Source organism: Phyllostomus discolor, chromosome 9 (assembly GCF_004126475.2).
Source record: "Phyllostomus discolor isolate MPI-MPIP mPhyDis1 chromosome 9, mPhyDis1.pri.v3, whole genome shotgun sequence".
Classification (NCBI taxonomy): domain Eukaryota; kingdom Metazoa; phylum Chordata; class Mammalia; order Chiroptera; family Phyllostomidae; genus Phyllostomus; species Phyllostomus discolor.
In genome coordinates, this window is record NC_040911.2 from 76,324,134 (window position 1) to 76,340,641 (window position 16,508).

Sequence of the window (16,508 nt, forward strand, 5' to 3'; positions counted from 1 at the left end):
GAAATCAGATTTCCTTAGCTGCTTAGCTGCCCAAACACAGATGAATCAGTACAACTGGTAATATATAATTCTAAATAATACTTGATGTTATATCCTAGTCTTACTCTTGAGAAACTCTGAGAAATGAAATGGTATTTGAAACTGAAATGGACAGGTGTTGTTCAGGTTTTATAACCACGCTCACAGTCACATTTCCTTTTGAATATATTTCTAAAAGTGAGTGACTTAATTAAAAAAAACAATAATTTTTTTTCCTAAGGTAGGCTCAAATTTAAGCAAACCTAACTCATGAACATCTTTAAAAGATTTCATGCAATATAAATGAGGGATGGACTTTTTAACTTTACCCAGATATCCTTAATTTCCTAGCATTGTTAGTAAATCAACACAAGACTTGATCTCTAATTTGTTCACACGTATATTATTCAGAAATGCATTGGTGCATAAGGTCCCAGCATTTCCGTCTGGTGGGCAAATGCCTTTGGGAGAAGTCATGGAGAGAATGGTGCTGGATGGGGAAGGTTCTTAGAACAGGAATTGACAGTGGGGACAATTGGGGTGGGACAATTGGGGTGGTCCAAGGGGATGTCATCTTGCTGCAGATTTGGGGGTCAGGGAATTACATGTAATAGTGTCCTGTTTAATTTGTTGTTGGAACAGCAAACAAATCTGGCATGTCACCTATGTGTATGAACAGCTGTGCTATGACACATTTCAGCCAGGGTTTCTGCACATGGCATTGGGTTAGGAACTTGGGTTCTTCAGTCTCAAATCCTGGAGCAAATCACTTACCCTCCCAGTCTGCTCATCTTTGTAGTTGGGATAGAGATACCTACTTCATAGAATTGTTAGGTTTAAAAGTAAATATAAGCCATATTTGAAATGCCTGTTATACCTCACTTAAAATATAGTTACATACAATCTTATTTATCATATTCAATATTCATGGTGAAATTCAGAGAGTGACTTGGGATAAGAGACAGCAACCAGAATAATTAAATCAATAAATGTTTCCTCCAGGCTTAATCTACAGCTCTGGGGAATAGATTTACACTTGACATATCCTTTTTTGAATGGATTTAACTACACTTGCATTGTCATAGGGAAAAAAAAACCCCGCTAAAATGCATTACTCTTAGTCTGTCTTCAAAGATGTAGAAGTCATCCTGCCTGCCTAGCACTTGTATTAATTTTCCGGGGCAAATATGTGAGGGATTCTATGCACATCTAGATTCAAAATTAGAGGTAACACATTCCTGTATCTCTTTCAAATATCATTGAAAAATGGTGAAGATTGTTTATTTAAATATTAAATATTTCCAGTGCAGCACAGGAAAAGGAGAGGCTTTGAGGCTTGAAAGTAAGCTGACACAGACTCTTAAGGAAATACTCTGGTGAACCTATTAAACCAATAAGATAAGAGGAATGAGGCTGCTTGTACCATAAAAGGTGTTCATGATGGATTCAAGTCTATAAGGTACTCTCCAAAAGGGTAAGTCTTTTACATTTGGGACACTAAACTTGGTGCAAATAGAAGCTCAATAAATATTTGTGGCATGAATAAAAAATTAGGATGGTAAAATAGCAGGAGGACTTGGATTATGGTCCTAGATCAGTTAGTAATTTGCCAAATGGCCTTGTAAAAACATACATAAATTTGTCTAGGCTTCATTTTTTTAAAATTAGAAAACTGCACAAGATCTATGTTCCCAACATAATTCATAGGTTGGTTGTGAGCTATAAAGTCACTTAGCGTATGCAGAAGGAATTTGAAAATTCAGAAGCATTGTGAATTATGATTACAGTTAATACAAATAATAAGACACCTCATCTTGAAAAATTATCTCTGTGTTTCTTCACATGCTTAAAATTCTACCCCCATGGAGTCAGCAACAATCACTGGAGGGGTTTGGGACAACCCAGTTCTCAGACACTACTTCTTCTTCTGCAAAGGCACCGGGGTCATCATGTAGCCTAAGTCTCCTGGTGTGTAAAATGGAGGAGCCAGGAAATAATCTGAAGCCCATTTTAACTTAAAGAAAGAAGTTTGTTGTTGATTTTTTTTTATTTTGGTTCTTAAATCATGAAACACTACAGAAGAGATATACATTTTTTCATTCTTTCAGGTCAAGAGTACTAAAATTAAATGGTTGACTTAAAAGATCAATCTTAATTGGGCCATTTTGCCAGAGTAAATGTATAACTTAGAGCCAAATTTGAATGTGTTCTTATAGAAGTTAAGAGTAAATTCAGCTTCTTTTGGGAAAAACTTGTGCAGTGCATTCTTGTGACTGATGTGACATTGGGCCTGAATTATCCCACTTCAGATGATGCTGAAAAATCTGAGTAAATCACTCTTTGCTCAGCATGCATCTCTGAGATTCCCAGTAAACTGCCTCACTGGGTGGCCGAGTTGTAGGTCTCTTATCGAGGTTTTGCCATGAATTACAATTGAGTTTAATAGCAGTCTTAGTGCTATCAGCTAAATTGCTTGCATAGCCAAGAGCAAATTTTCCAGTAGTAGCTTTACTGACTCGCCACGTGTTAGTCAGTTTTTCAGGCATTTCATTTGACTCATCTGATTGACTGTGATATTGCAAACTGGTGGCCCAAGGCATGAATCCAGTCTGCAGATATAGTTTTTCTTCTTTTCTTTTTTTTTCCCTTTTTTTCCTCTTGTTTCAAGAAGAGACTGAATTAGTGGCCAATACTGAAAGATTAGGAAATTCATAAAAGATTTCAGATTTCATTATTCTCCTTTAGAGAATGAAGCTGGCCCATGGGCCCTGGAGGGACCAATGCAGGAGCTGATTTTAACTTGCCTTTTGGACAACTTTCTTTACTGACTTCTTGCTTGGTCCTTACAGGCATTTGAGTTGCAGTTCTCCTTCTAATGTGTTACTGGGGATATTTACCCAACTTTTTGGTTTTGAATGTTTTTGCTTTAGGAATCTGATCACATTGGACAAGTGAAAAGCATGCCTATCTGTTAATGAAAGTAACTCTAGCTCTGGACTCCAAGAAGTCCAGTGCTAGGGTGGGGTCACTATTGATTAGTTCTGTTTGTTCTGTGTCTCTACAATGGATCCTTGATAACCATTCCTCTTGTTTACACTTCATGTTGAAGAGGTAGTTCTAGAAAGTGAGAGCCAAGTGGAAGTCTGATTGCCGGCTGCACTTGCAGGGTCAAATGGTATGTTAACTAGCATCTTGATCTCATTCGGGGCTCAAGTGGTCATTACCCCTGTTATTTTCTTCTCTCTCTCCTAACAGCAGATCATACACCTATTATTTCTATGGTGCTTCTTTTGGAAATGGTAGATACTTACATTCATACCACCAATTCTTCTTTATCCTGCAGCTAATTTTCAAGTTTGGAAATAAGCTGTCTTTTGGACCACACATTTGTTTTTTTTAAACCACTGGGATTTAGTTCATGGATTCTCTGCCTCCCTTAGGTCTAAAAAGTGAAATTATTTACCCAGGCTGATATGTAATAGCTGACAGTACCTCCAGTCACTGAATGTGGACTAAGTAACAGCCTCCACTACCAAGGGTCATGGTTGAGCCATGGGTGCTGTAGATAGGCAGGTGCAACCCAAGCCACTTTCCTTTTCTGGTACGTAATTTTATAAGCCAAGGCTTTTGGGCAGCAAATTTTAGCCCCATCATAGGTGGCTTCAGACTGTTAGAAAAAGTTTGTGGACATTGTGCCTTGGAAAGGCTGGGGGAGTTTATCACCACTGTTGCTTGACAATAGGGCAAAACCTGGTTTTTGTGGAGACCTGATCTTCATCTGTCAGGCAATCATTGGGGTTTCCACTCAGGGGCCGAGGGACAGTAAAGAGTGCTGAGTAATATTCCAAAAGGAACAGCTCTCAGAAGTTAGTGTGCAGAGGAGTGGAGCTTTTAAAATGTTTTCCCAGACCCTTCCTTGGAGATCATGTCAGTCTCTGATGGGCACAAGGACATGCATTTTTATAAAGCCTCAAGCTTTGTTCTATATAGTGGTTAAGAGCTTGAGCTCTGAAGTCAGAAAGAATTTTGATTCAAATCCTGTCTCTATCAGCTAGGTGATTCATTCAAGCTGTGCTTATTTTAAGAGTAAATTATCTCATCTAGCAAATGGTTGGTAGACTGCAAAAAAGGGCCACAATTATTTCCCCCTCTGTATCTATCTCCCTTTGAAATGTGGCTTTGCAGCTCTTCCAGTCAAGAGGTAGCATCCTCCTCTTTCATTCGGGGCCAGCCTTATGACTAGCTTTAGCAAGAGAATGAGGTGAACAGCATTGCATGCCTGTTCTGAGTTGAGGCCTCAAGAAACCCTGATGCTTCTGCTTGGTCTCTTGGTACCTCTGCCCTGTGAACAAGCATGCACTACCCTGCTGGAAGATAAATGACCACATAAAGCAGTGAGGAAGGGGCTCAGCAGAGGCCTTTTTAAGCCAGCCAACCCCCATCCCACATTTGCCTATTACCAGCTAACAGTGGCAATAATGGCAGATGCATTAGTGAACCCAGATGACACCAGAAGAGTTACCCAGCTGAGCTCAGTCCAGACTGCTGACCTACAAAATTGTGAGCTAAATAAATGGTTGTTGTTTTTAGTCAACATTCATATGTATCTTTCATCTTAGAAGTTGGTTCAGATGAGACAGTGAAAATGTTAGGAAAATATTATAGTGTGAAAACTTAGAGAAAATGTATAGACAGGAAGATGTAATTATTTGAAAGTAATTATTTGCAAGCCCTTGGACAGTTAATAGATGAAAAGCACTTTAGTTATAACAGCATTAACTAATTACATTACTCTGGGCAAAGGACTGACCTCTCTGAATTTCATTTAATTCATGTCTAAAATACAGACAGTTTTATTTACATTTCAGGGATAGTACGAAGATTTGAGAATATCTGTAAAATGTGCAACACAAAAGTGACATTGAATATTGCAGATGTTAGCATTGTTGGCAGTAGTACTTTTCTATAAAAAATTACAGAATTAAGAGTTCATAAATTACACTGCCAAAGCAACCTGAATAAGAGTGGGCCCCCTACATATTTAATGAGGGAGAAGGAATTCATTCATAAGTTTGTAATCACACACTAGTAACTTGAACTTCTGTGGTACCTGCAGACATGAAAAACAAGTCATGAAATGCACTGTCTGCTCAGAAATGCTTCTGAAAGTATTCTAAAAAGCAACAGGCAAGCCATGCATATTTTACTGTGGCAGTTTAGCTCTGTGAATTGACCTAAGGAATTTAAAGGATTCCTCCAAAAAATGCACATAAAACTATTTAAAAAGTCCATTTAGGTGGGATTTAGGGAATTAAAATCTTCTTTTAGGTTTTTTTTTTTTAAGATTTTTATTTATTTATTTTTTTAGGGAGGGAAAGGAGGGAGATAGAGAGAGAGAAAAACATCAATGTGTGGTTGCTGGGGGTTATAGCCTGCAACCCAGGCATGTACCCTGGCTGGGAATCGAACCTGGGACACTTAGGTTCCCAGCCCACGCTCAATCCACTGAGCTACACCAGCCAGGGGCTTCTTTTAGGTTTTGATTTTATTGTAGTGGGGGGCTCCCAGAAGCTCAAGGTTTTTTCTACAAGGGAAAGCCACTGGGATTCTTTCATACATCTGGGACTTACTGGTTATTAAATAATATGACTATTTCCCTGCTAACAATGTGAAGAAAATGAAAGGAATGAAGCACAATGGCATCTAAGGCAGAGAGAAAGAGCTACTAAAGCCACCTCTAAATTATCTCACAGCAAAGTAATTTTTCAACTCTTACAGACTGAATGTTTGTGCCTCCCCTCAAATCCTTAAGTTGAAACCCTAAACCTCAATGTGATAGAGTCTGGAGATGGGGTGTGATTAGGTCATGAGGGTGCAGCCCTCATGAATGGAATTAGTGCCCCTATAAGAAGAGATAAGAGAGAGAGGGCTCCATCTTCACCTTGGACTTTCAGCCTCCAGGACTCTGAGAAATAAATGTCTGTTGTTTAAGCCACCTGGTCTATGGTAATTTGTTAAAACAGCCCAAGCTAAGATATCATCTTTGCCACTCTTCTTTCTTTCTTCTTCTTCTTTTTTTTTTTTTTTAGTTTAAATAGATAATACATGTAAGGTGCTAAGCACAGCATCTGGAAAATACTGAGCATGCAAAAATCCTAGCTGCTTTATTGCTGTTCTTATTATTATCAGTCACAGTATATTTCCTGGTCATGCCTCAAGGAAATAGTAAATGAGGATGAGGCTAAAAACTTTAAGTTTCCAAGTAGCCCAAAGGCCAATGAAATAAATGCCTGCCTCAACAACATACATTCAATTTGAAGGGAAGGAAAATTTGCTGATGATGTCTTGCCATATGGGTACCAACTCCATTCCCAATAATTCAAGTCATCCAGGTTGCAGTCTCTCTTCTTTCCTTTTCTCTCTCCTTTTCTGTTTCCTTTCTGTATTATAGGTTGTTGTCGGTGAACAACAAAACTAAGATCACTATTTTAAACAGCTCTGTCTCTAATAGCCCTGCACTTAACCAATATGTAGCAAGTTTCCCCTATCGGCAATGAAAGGACAGCCATTCAATAAAATTATTCACAAAATTTAGGAGCAGTCTCTCTTTGAAGTGACCTTGTTATCAGTAAATCCATTATGCCATCAGTTCAATAATACAGGGGCTATTACTAGGCCACCATTAGGCTGAATTTCTCAAAGGAGCACACTCTTAAATGACAAGAGTTCCAAGGCCAACCTCGTTGCATCTTAACCTTTGAAGTGATTCAGAGGTCCACCACTCTAGTCCAGCTCTGCGGGAATTGCGTTGGTTTGAGGTTTGGGTCAGAATATAAAGAAGTGGGAATGCAGGATTAGTTTAAAAGAACTCAGAGGTCCTTTTAAGAAGTTAAGTTTCTTTTGCTCTCATTGCCCTAATGGGAAGAGGACACATACTATCTTTCCAGCAACAAATGAAGCTTTCCCTTTCCTGCCTTTCTCTGTGAGCAGAGACGGGACAGCAGGAAGGTGCTATGAAGTTTTTCAACCCAGGCGAGAATTCCTTAGGCTACCTCCTGCTGCTCTTTTCAATTTGCAACTAGCTCTTATAATTTCTCTTGACCACTGATCACTGTTGAAAGACCTCTTCTTATGAGTAAAAAGGAAACATTCCTATATTTCAGAAGTAGGCCACTGAGCAGAGTTCAGGTAATAGGGGAAAAGTAAGAAGAGCTCACTCTCTAGGGGCCCTGAGTGAGGAGTTTAAACAGAGCCTATTAGCATCTCCCTCCAGGCTCTGTGTGTGGCAAACTATGGGCCAGCAGCCCAGGGCATTTCAGTACCTAGTGGCTAAGACTGTGAGCTGGTCGTCACTATTAGGCTATGGCCCACTAGTTTAGATAAATTTATTTTATCAAATAATTTTTAAATTGGTGAAGCTCTGTTATGCCTTTGAAATAACTGCCAGGAAAACAGATTACAAATCAGGGACAATGGATCCCAAATGGATTCCATGTTTTAATCTCATGTCTAACCAGTTAAAATGCAGGTACTACTACCCAGTTGGCTGGCGGTAGTTTCTGAGCAGTGTTTTTGGCTATGAAGACTTCATTGTTCCATAACAAAAAATAGGAGCTTTAGGTTTTCATCAGAGAATTAAAAGAAAAAAAAACAAATAGGCAAACAAAACTACACAAAAAATATGTACGCACACACAAACTCTGTACCTTTGCATGTTTCTTTTTTAAAGAATTTAACTCCTTCTGTTGTTTCTTTAAATGCTTCAAGTAAGCCTGTGGAGAAAACAAAGAGGATCCAACCTAAATTCTTTGTAACCACAATAATTACGCTAGGTGAGAAACAAAAACATATTAGTCTTACCAATATGTATAATATGAGAGTGCTTAGAAAACGACCAAGTAATTTTACCTTCATCTGCTTTAAATCTTCTATCCTCACTTGAGGGATAAGTTCAATACCTTAAAAAAAGATTAGACACTGTATATTAAAAGTTACAGAAAATAAGCGACAATAGAAAATTCAATTTTTAAATCTTATCTAAAGACTTTGAAGCAGCTATATGAGTAATGTTATGGATATAAACATCTTAATTTCTTATTACAAAGCAATTAACTAGACACTTAAATGCTTACTGTGTTAGTTTGGGTTTCCTAGGAGCAAAGCCTGCGACTGGGATTTGAGTGCACATGATTTATTGAGGGAAGGCTCTTGGGAGAAAGCCCTAAGCGGGTGACAGAAGCAGGACAGGGTAGAGGAAGAAGCTAGGGGGTATTTCCAGTTGAAATGCAGCCTCAGTCTGATTCTACGGGGAGCTCGTTAGCTTATATGGCCTTCCAGACTTATTCTACCTCCGGGTAAGGAGACTGGGCTTTTGCAACTCCATTTTAGTCACCTGAGGCCTTCAGAGGGTTTACAGAATTTTCCAGGCATTTCCAGGAGAACTCTTACAGTCTGAGGACAACTCTTGAGGGAGAAAAGTACAGCTGTGATCTGTTATCAGTCAATACTTCCAGCAGCTGGGGAATGGGGTGTCAACCCCATAAGGAAAATATGACCAGCAGAGATCCTGCTGGGAGCCCAGCTGGAGTGCAGCAGCACTGCGGCAGGAGCCCAAGGCCAGGACTCACTGGAGGGAGCAGCGTGAGCACCCTGCCACAGCCCTGTGGTACACAGTATTGCTGCTGGACTCCTCCCGGTACCATCTGGGAAAGATCCAGAGAGAAACTCTAGCTAAAACTGTCAGAGGCACTGGCAGGCTGTGGTCAGTCCTGATCGAGAGAGGCTTTGTGCTTTTTGAGGAGGTGGAGTGCATGGAGAACAGGCCCTCCAGGGCTCGGTGTTGCAGAGTAGGGGCCACACAAAAACTCTTTTAAGAGGAGCTGAGGCGAGACTTGAGACTCAGTAGGGAACCTGTTCCACATGTATGCACATGTGCCAGCAGCTCTGCCAGCAAAGAACCCAGAGTGATAGTGTCATGTTGAAGGGACTGTGGGACCCAACAGAGCATGGATGGTGAGCAGTGGACTGTGCAGAGTGGAGAGTTCTGGCCCACATTTCCTGTGAGAGTGGCAGGCTGGGTACTAGATGGTCAGGCACTGAATGCCCAAGAGTCCTTGCAGCCAAGCAAATTCCCTCACAGGCAGGCGTGCCCAACCCCTACCTATGGAATTACAGGCTTTGCAGATCAGTGAGGCCAGGCTCAGGAGCCCCCCTGCTGGGCACATATCTGCAGGGGAAAGAGGGGAAAACTCTGAAAGGGTCCTTTCTGGACTTCTCCCAGACACTATGAGCTACTCTGTTCTTTGGGCCCTGATCCACTGAAAGCAGCAGAGCAGAGAGATTAGAGAAAGGCACAACAAGGGGCGTTCAGCCTGGGTCCTTAGACAGAGCTGTTGTCTGCACCAAGTAGGAAAGGGCTGCTTCTATTACAAAGATGGACTCCTCACAGGAAAAGGACAGTTAATTCACCAGAAACAAAACAGTATTGAAAACAATCTGAGACAGACCTAGATGTGTGGTGAGAGGTGGGGAAACACTCCCACCATCTTCCCTGAAGACTGAACAGTGTCCCCTGGGGGTAACCCAGAGTCCTGCCTTCCTGATTGTACCAGAGACCTGGTCTGGAGGCAGTTGTACTGGCAGTGCTCTCAGGTGATTAAATGAACTAATCCTGGGCTCTGTGCTGATGGAAAGCTGGCAGGGCAGAAAAGTGGGGACTTGCCAAGTCTGAGGGAGACAGCTACAGACTGTGGATCACTTGTGGTCTCGAATCGGCTACCTAGGGCCAGACTAGGACACTATCTGACATTACCAAGGGCAGATCCAGAAAGAAAAAACAGTGGCAAACACTGGATTCTACTGAGATGAATTCCACCACGGTCTTCTTCATTATTTGTTATTTTTTTCCAGCATAGCTTTTTAACATTCATTTCTTTTCCTTCAAGTTTGTTCCTATTATTTCACTAGTTTTTTTTATTTTATCTTGTTTCAAATCTCATATTTTGCTCCTCCCTTCTCTTACTCCATTTTGCCTTCTTCCTTCCTCTTCTTATTTTTGTTTTAAATTTTATTTTTTCTCTCGTGATGACTTGTTTCTATTCCACACTCTATTTCTCCCCTCTCTAGCCTCTCAAAGCTATTTTTCTTGTCACTAGTCATCTCATATTCTTGTTCCTGATCTTATAATACCCTTATTCTCTCTCCACTTTTGTTAATCTTTGATTGTTGGTTGTTGATATGGTGGTTGTTTATTGCATTTCTTCAATTTTATTCCTAGATAGTCACTGTTTTTGTATTTCAAATCTCATATTTTATTGTTCCCTTCTCTACACCATTTGCCTTCCTCCTACCCTTTCTTTTTTTCATTTAAAAGTTTACTTTTCCTTTTCTTAGCCTTGTTTTCATTCCTTGCTCTTATTATTTCTTCTTCCTCTATCCTCTCAAAACCATTCTGCTTTCCTCTAGACATCACATAAGTTTTTTTTTCTTTCTTTTTTCCTTCTTATTCCCATTCCACCTGTATTAATCTGTGCTCATTTGTCATTAATATTGCTGTGGTGGATCTTTTCTCCAATTTTATTCCTATTTTTTCACTATTTAAACATTTTTTTAGCCTCATAATATGCTCTTCCCTTTTCTTATTCTGTTTCTTCTCTCCTTTTTTTAAATTTACAATGTAAATTTTGTTTTCTTTCTTTCTTCGCCTTGTTCTTATTCCTTACTCTTCCTATTTCTCCTCTCTCTACCCTCTAAAATCATTATTCTTTCAGTTAGTCATCTCATATTCACTTTTCCTTCCTTATAATAGTCTTAATCTCTTTACAGCTTTATTAATATTTGCTCATTTGATTTCAATAGTGTGGTTGTTGGAGGAGGTTATTTTTATGGGTGTGGCTTTTGTTTTCTGGTTGTTTTGTTTTGTTCTGGCAGCACCTACACAACAGCATATGAGACGTGGTGGGTGGAGTGACCCTCAGTCAGCCAGCTGGAGGGAAGAACCCACCAAAGAATGACCGAACATCAACCAAAATCCAGTTACAACAACAGAGCCCACATAAATGGCATAAAGAGCATCACAAGAGCATCCAGCTCCTGAGATCAATGAAAATGCACCACTAAGTCCCTCAGGTCTCCTACCATAGAAGTCCACCCCACAAAGACAGTCAGCCAAAGAAGATCAATATAATATGAAGAAACAAACAAGAAGAGTCACCTAGAAAGGGGAGACAAAGAACCCCCATCAGAAGGAAAGGAGGAATCCCCAGAAAGAGTGCTAAATGCAGCTGAGGCAAGCAATCTATCAGTCACAGAGTTCTGAGATCTAGCAAATGAAACAGAAATGTTGATTCTATTAAATAATCAGAGAAATTAAGCTGTTTGTCTAATCCCTAAGAAAACATGCTGCTCTTGAGTTTATGGAGCAATGAAAATTGGAAAAATTAACAATTCTAAATATACCCATTAACGACTTTTTAAGAAGAGCCCAGAGCTACCAGAACAGACAAGGAGCCCTACGTTCCTTTACCTTTCTTGGCTTCCATGCCAGGCCCCAGGGCGGCTGTGGTGGTTGGTCTGAGTTCAGAGCTGCTCTGCGGAGTCACATTTGTTTTGGCAGTGTTGGCCTTTCCTTTCTTGTCATTCTTAGAAGTGTCACTGGGCACATCAGCTATGTCACTCTGGAACAGAAGAGTTTATATTAGCCCAAATGAATGCCACCTCAAGCAACTGTCTTGCACATTTTCTATTATCACTGCATCCAGTCTGTACCACTAAACTTCTCCCCTGCAACTCTCTTCACAGATGGATCTTTGCAGGCAGAAGGAAACATTACATGGTTTCCTCAGGTTCAAAGCAAAGGATGAAGCCAAGAAAAGAAGATCCATTTCTTTTACAAGCAGGGTATACCTTCTCTTTTGCTAGCTACTGGAGAGATTGTTGCTTCTATTCCCAACTAAAGAGTGTGATGAAGGGAGCCTTAAAAACAAAGAAACATGCCCTGGCTGATGTGGCTCAGTGGATTGAGTTGGCGGCCTGTGAACCAGGGGGTTGCCGGTTTGATTCCCAGTTAGAGCACATGCCTGGGTTGCAGGCTGGGTCCCCAGAGGGGTCTTGCCAGAGGCAACAACACATTGAGGTTTCTTTCTCTTTCTCCCTTCCTTTCCCTCTCTAAATAAATAAGTAAATAAGTAAATAAATAAATAAAATATATTTTTAAAAAGAAACAACATGTATGCACTGAAATGGGAGAAGGTTGGATAGAAGACAGATAAAAAATAAAAAAAAATAATAAATGTCAACTTAATTAACTTACCGAATTGGGTTGGATGGTGTTTCAGTGCATCACAAAAGCATCCTGTATTTTAAATGATGGATTATTTAAAATTTTGTTTCTTTTTTTAAAGAACTTTTTTAAAAAGATTTTATTTATTTTTAGAGAGGGAATGGAGGGAGAAAGAGAGAGAGAGAGAAACATCAATGTGCAGTTGCTGGGGGTCATAGCCTGAAACCCAGGCATGTATCCTGGCTGGGAATTGAACCTGGGACACTTTGGTTTGCAGCCTGTGCTCAATCCACTGAAGTACACCAGCCAGGGCTAAAATTTTGTTTCTAACGGGGAAAGGATCCCCAAATGTGAGTTAAGCCACATTGAAGAATGGGGTTTTTCAGGCAGCGGTCACATTTTATTAAATATGTTACCCTCTCATTGACCCTTGAGACTATGTTGTTGAACAGATAAATTCAGTTTCAAAAACCTTCTTCGACCTTGTCATATTAATTTATTACTTTGTTTTTTGCTCTTGTAGTCACTGTTTGACAACTAAACTTCCCCCACTTGGCTGTTTTTAGCTGACTATCGCTACTTACAGTTTCGATGCCCATAGCTCTCATTTGGTCTGCTCTTTTTTCCGTAATTGAAAGAAACTTCTTTGGATCTGATAAAGCATCCACAATATCTGGTGAATAAGAAAGAACACTGAGCTGTTAACTCTGTTTTACTAAAAAATCCAAGAATATGCAACCAATACACTATTCAGAATCCTAGACCCACATTGTGATCTCTCAGTTCATTCTCCTAGGACATCAGGCAAGTTCGGAAAGCACGGCTAGTTGCTGAAAACAAGAAATAAGAAAAGGCTCATTAAAACAGTAAACAGGCATCTCCAGGCTTGCTGTGGGCGTTATTTCTGGTGGGCCAGCACCTATAGTAGCTGACTCGAGGGTTCAAGTAGTCATGGCGAGCACAAAGCAGGAGACATTCTTTCTGTCAGTGCTATGATTGTTTTTCCCTATAAACTGGATATAAATATGCAGGCAAACAGAGAAAGAAGCCTGATTCCTAGATAAAACTAAATTTTATATAAAAATAGAATCTCTTCTTACGTGGAAAGAAAGAAAAGGCAAGGATAAAAGGACCAATAATTTTCTCTTATTTTCCCTTTGTTTTTTTCCCAAATAAAGCAGACAGTATGGCAGAGCAAGTCAAGTAAATTGCCTTAGGTTCCTGACTACTTACTTGTGTGACCTTGAGCAAGTCGATGAATGCCCCCAGCCTCAGTTTCTTCATCTGAAAATTAGAACTGATACCACCCACCTTGCAGGGTACTGTGAGAATTCAGAGAGCTGATGAATGTCAAAAGTACCTGAAGGATGTAGATGCCTCTAGCACTAAGTATGATTTTCAGGTCAGAAGGCTAATGCATGTTTAAAGCCAATTATGTCCTGTGTTAAATAAGCTGAAATATTTCTCCAGTGTTTTCTTAGCTATGAATGGATACCAAAATAAGACCCTACATATGCTGTCCGGAAGAGACTCACTTCAGATCATAAGACACACATTGACTGAAAGAAAAGGGATGGAAAAAGATATTTCATGAAACTGGAAACAGAAAAAAAAAGCTGTGACAGTGATACTTGTGACAGATAAAGTAAAGTTTAAAACAAATGCTGTAACAAAAGACAAAAAAGGACCCAGCAATTCCACTTCTAGATATGTATCCAAAGAAGCCCAAAATACTAAATAAAAAGGGCATATACATCCATATGTTTATTGCAACATTATTTACAACAGCCAAAATATGGAAGCAACTGAAGTGTCCATCAATAAATGAATAAAGAAGTAGTTGTGCATATATACTATAAAACATGCTAAGCCATAAAAAAGAATGAAATCTTGCCATTTGCAACAACATGGATAAACATAGAGGGTTTTTTGCTGAGTAAAATAGGTCAGACAGAGAAAAACAAATGCCAGGTAATTTCACTTATATGTGAAAGCTAAAGAACAAAATAAATAATTTAGCAGGACAGAAACAGATACAAAGATACAGAGAACATTTTGATGGTTGCCAGACTAAGAGGTTTTGGGGGACTGGGTGCAAAAGGTGAAGCGATTAAGTACAAATTGGTAGTTACAGAATAGTCACAGGGATGTAAAGCGCAGCATAGGGAATATAGTCAATAACGTTGTAATAACTACACATGGTGCCAGATGGGCACTAGATTTATCAGAGTGCTCACACTGTAAGTTTAATAAATATCTAATCATGGGTTGTATGCTTTAAACTAATAATATTGAATGTCAACTGTAATTTAAAAATATTTTTAAAAGAGGGTGCGATATGTTATAGTGCATTTTTAAAAATATGTTATTGATTATGTTATTACAATTGTCCCATTTTCCCTCCTTTATTCCCCTCCACCCTACACACCCTCTCCCACCTGCATTCATTCCCCCCACTTCCCCCCCCCGTTCATGTTCATGGGTCATACATATATGTTCTTTGGCTTCTACATTTCCTATACTATTCTTAACCTCCCCCTGTCTATTTTCTACCTATCATTTATGCTTATTCTCTATACCTTTTCCCCCATTCTACCCCTCCCCTTCCCCACTGACAACCCTTCATGTGATCTCCATTTCTGTGGTTCTGTTCCTGTTCTAGTTGTTCGCTTAGTTTGTTTTTGTTTTTTTTTTAGGTTTGGGTTTTGGTAGCTGTGAGTTTATTGTCATTTTACTGTTCATATTTTTTATCTTCTTTTCCTTAGATAAGTCCTTTTAACATTTCATATAATAAGGGCTTAGTGATGATGAACTCCTTGAACTTGACCTTATCTGGGAAGCACCTTATCTACACTTCCATTCTAAGTGATAGCTTTGATGGATAGATAGAGTAATCTTGGAAGTAGGTCTTTGCCTTTCTTGACTTCAAATACTTCTTTCCAGCCGGTTCTTGCCTGTAAGATCTCTTTTGAGAAATCAATCAGCTGACACTCTGATGGGAACTCCTTTGTAGGTAACTGTCTCCTTTTCTCTTGTTGCTTTTAAAATTCTCTCGTTATCTTTACTCTTGGATAATGTAATTATGATGCCTTAATGTGTGCTTCCTTGGATCCAACTTTTTTGGGGACTCTCTGAGATTCCTGGACTTCCTGGAAGTCTAGCTCTTTTGCTAGATTGGGGAAGTTCTCCATTATTTTTTCAAGTAAGTTTTCAATGTCTTGTTCTTCCTCTCTCTTTCTGGATTCCCTGTGATTCAGACACTGGAACATTTAAAGCTGTCCTGGAGGTTCCTAAGTCTCTTCTCATTTTTTTGAATTCTTGTTTCTTCATACTGTTCTGGTTGAATGTTTATTTCTTCCTTCTGGTCCAAACCATTGATTTGAGTCCCAGCTTCCTTCCCACCACTGTTGGTTCCCTGTAGATTTTCCTTTGTCACTTTTCATAGCCTTCACTTTTTCCTCTATTTTGTAGCCATACTCAGTCATTTCTGTTAGTATCCTAATTACCACTATTTTGAACTCTGCATCTGACAGGTTGGCTATCTTTTCAGCACTTAGTTATATTTTTTTCTGGAGCTTTGACCTGTTCTTTCATTTGGGCCATTTTTTTTTTTGTCTTGGCACACATGTTACACAGCAAGGAGCAGAGCCTTAGGTATTCGCCAGGGTGGGGCAACCCACATTACTGCACTGTGATGCTGTATTTAGGGGAGGGAATTAAGAGAGAGAACAGTGTGGCTTGCTTAGCTCTCAGTCCACATTTAGTCACTTCTGCCACTACCCACAAGCAAACTGGGCCCTTCTGGTGCTGATTCCTGGGTTTGTCTACATTCTTGGACCCTGTGTGTCTCTCCAATGAACTCTCCTGTGAAGCTTGGAGTTTCTTCCACTGCCTCAAACACCACAGGTTTTTTTTCAGTCAGAGGTTTTGAGCTTCATTTTCCTGCACTGGAACCCTGGGTTGCCCATGGTCTGTCTGGCTCCCCAGTTGTTTTTTCTCGTCTGCCAGCCACAGCCTTACCCACACAGTCCTCTAGCCATGAACCTTGCCATAAGTCCTCTCCACCTGACTGCCTGTCTCCACCCTTCCTACCAGTCTGGATGAATGTTTCTTCTTTAACTCCTTGGTTGTCAGACTTCCATACAGTTTGATCTTCTGTCACTTCTGGTTGTTTTTTATTTTTAAATTTGTTGTTGTCCTTCTTTCGGTT

General features: G+C 39.8%; 1 protein-coding gene across 13 annotated transcripts in view; it reads right to left on the reverse strand.

Moving 5' to 3' along the window:
• The window catches only part of PLCB4 (phospholipase C beta 4), a 394,279-nt gene that overhangs the window by 19,335 nt on the left and 358,436 nt on the right, over positions 1–16,508 (reverse strand). For all 13 annotated transcript variants that reach the window (XM_036010096.1, XM_036010097.1, XM_036010098.1 and 10 more), the window contains 4 exons: positions 12,883–12,971; positions 11,543–11,693; positions 7,927–7,976; positions 7,725–7,790 (listed from right to left, as the gene is read on the reverse strand). In XM_036010096.1, the coding sequence (XP_035865989.1) occupies positions 7,725–7,790; positions 7,927–7,976; positions 11,543–11,693; positions 12,883–12,971 (356 nt within the window). The remainder of the gene's footprint in view (positions 1–7,724; positions 7,791–7,926; positions 7,977–11,542; positions 11,694–12,882; positions 12,972–16,508) is intronic.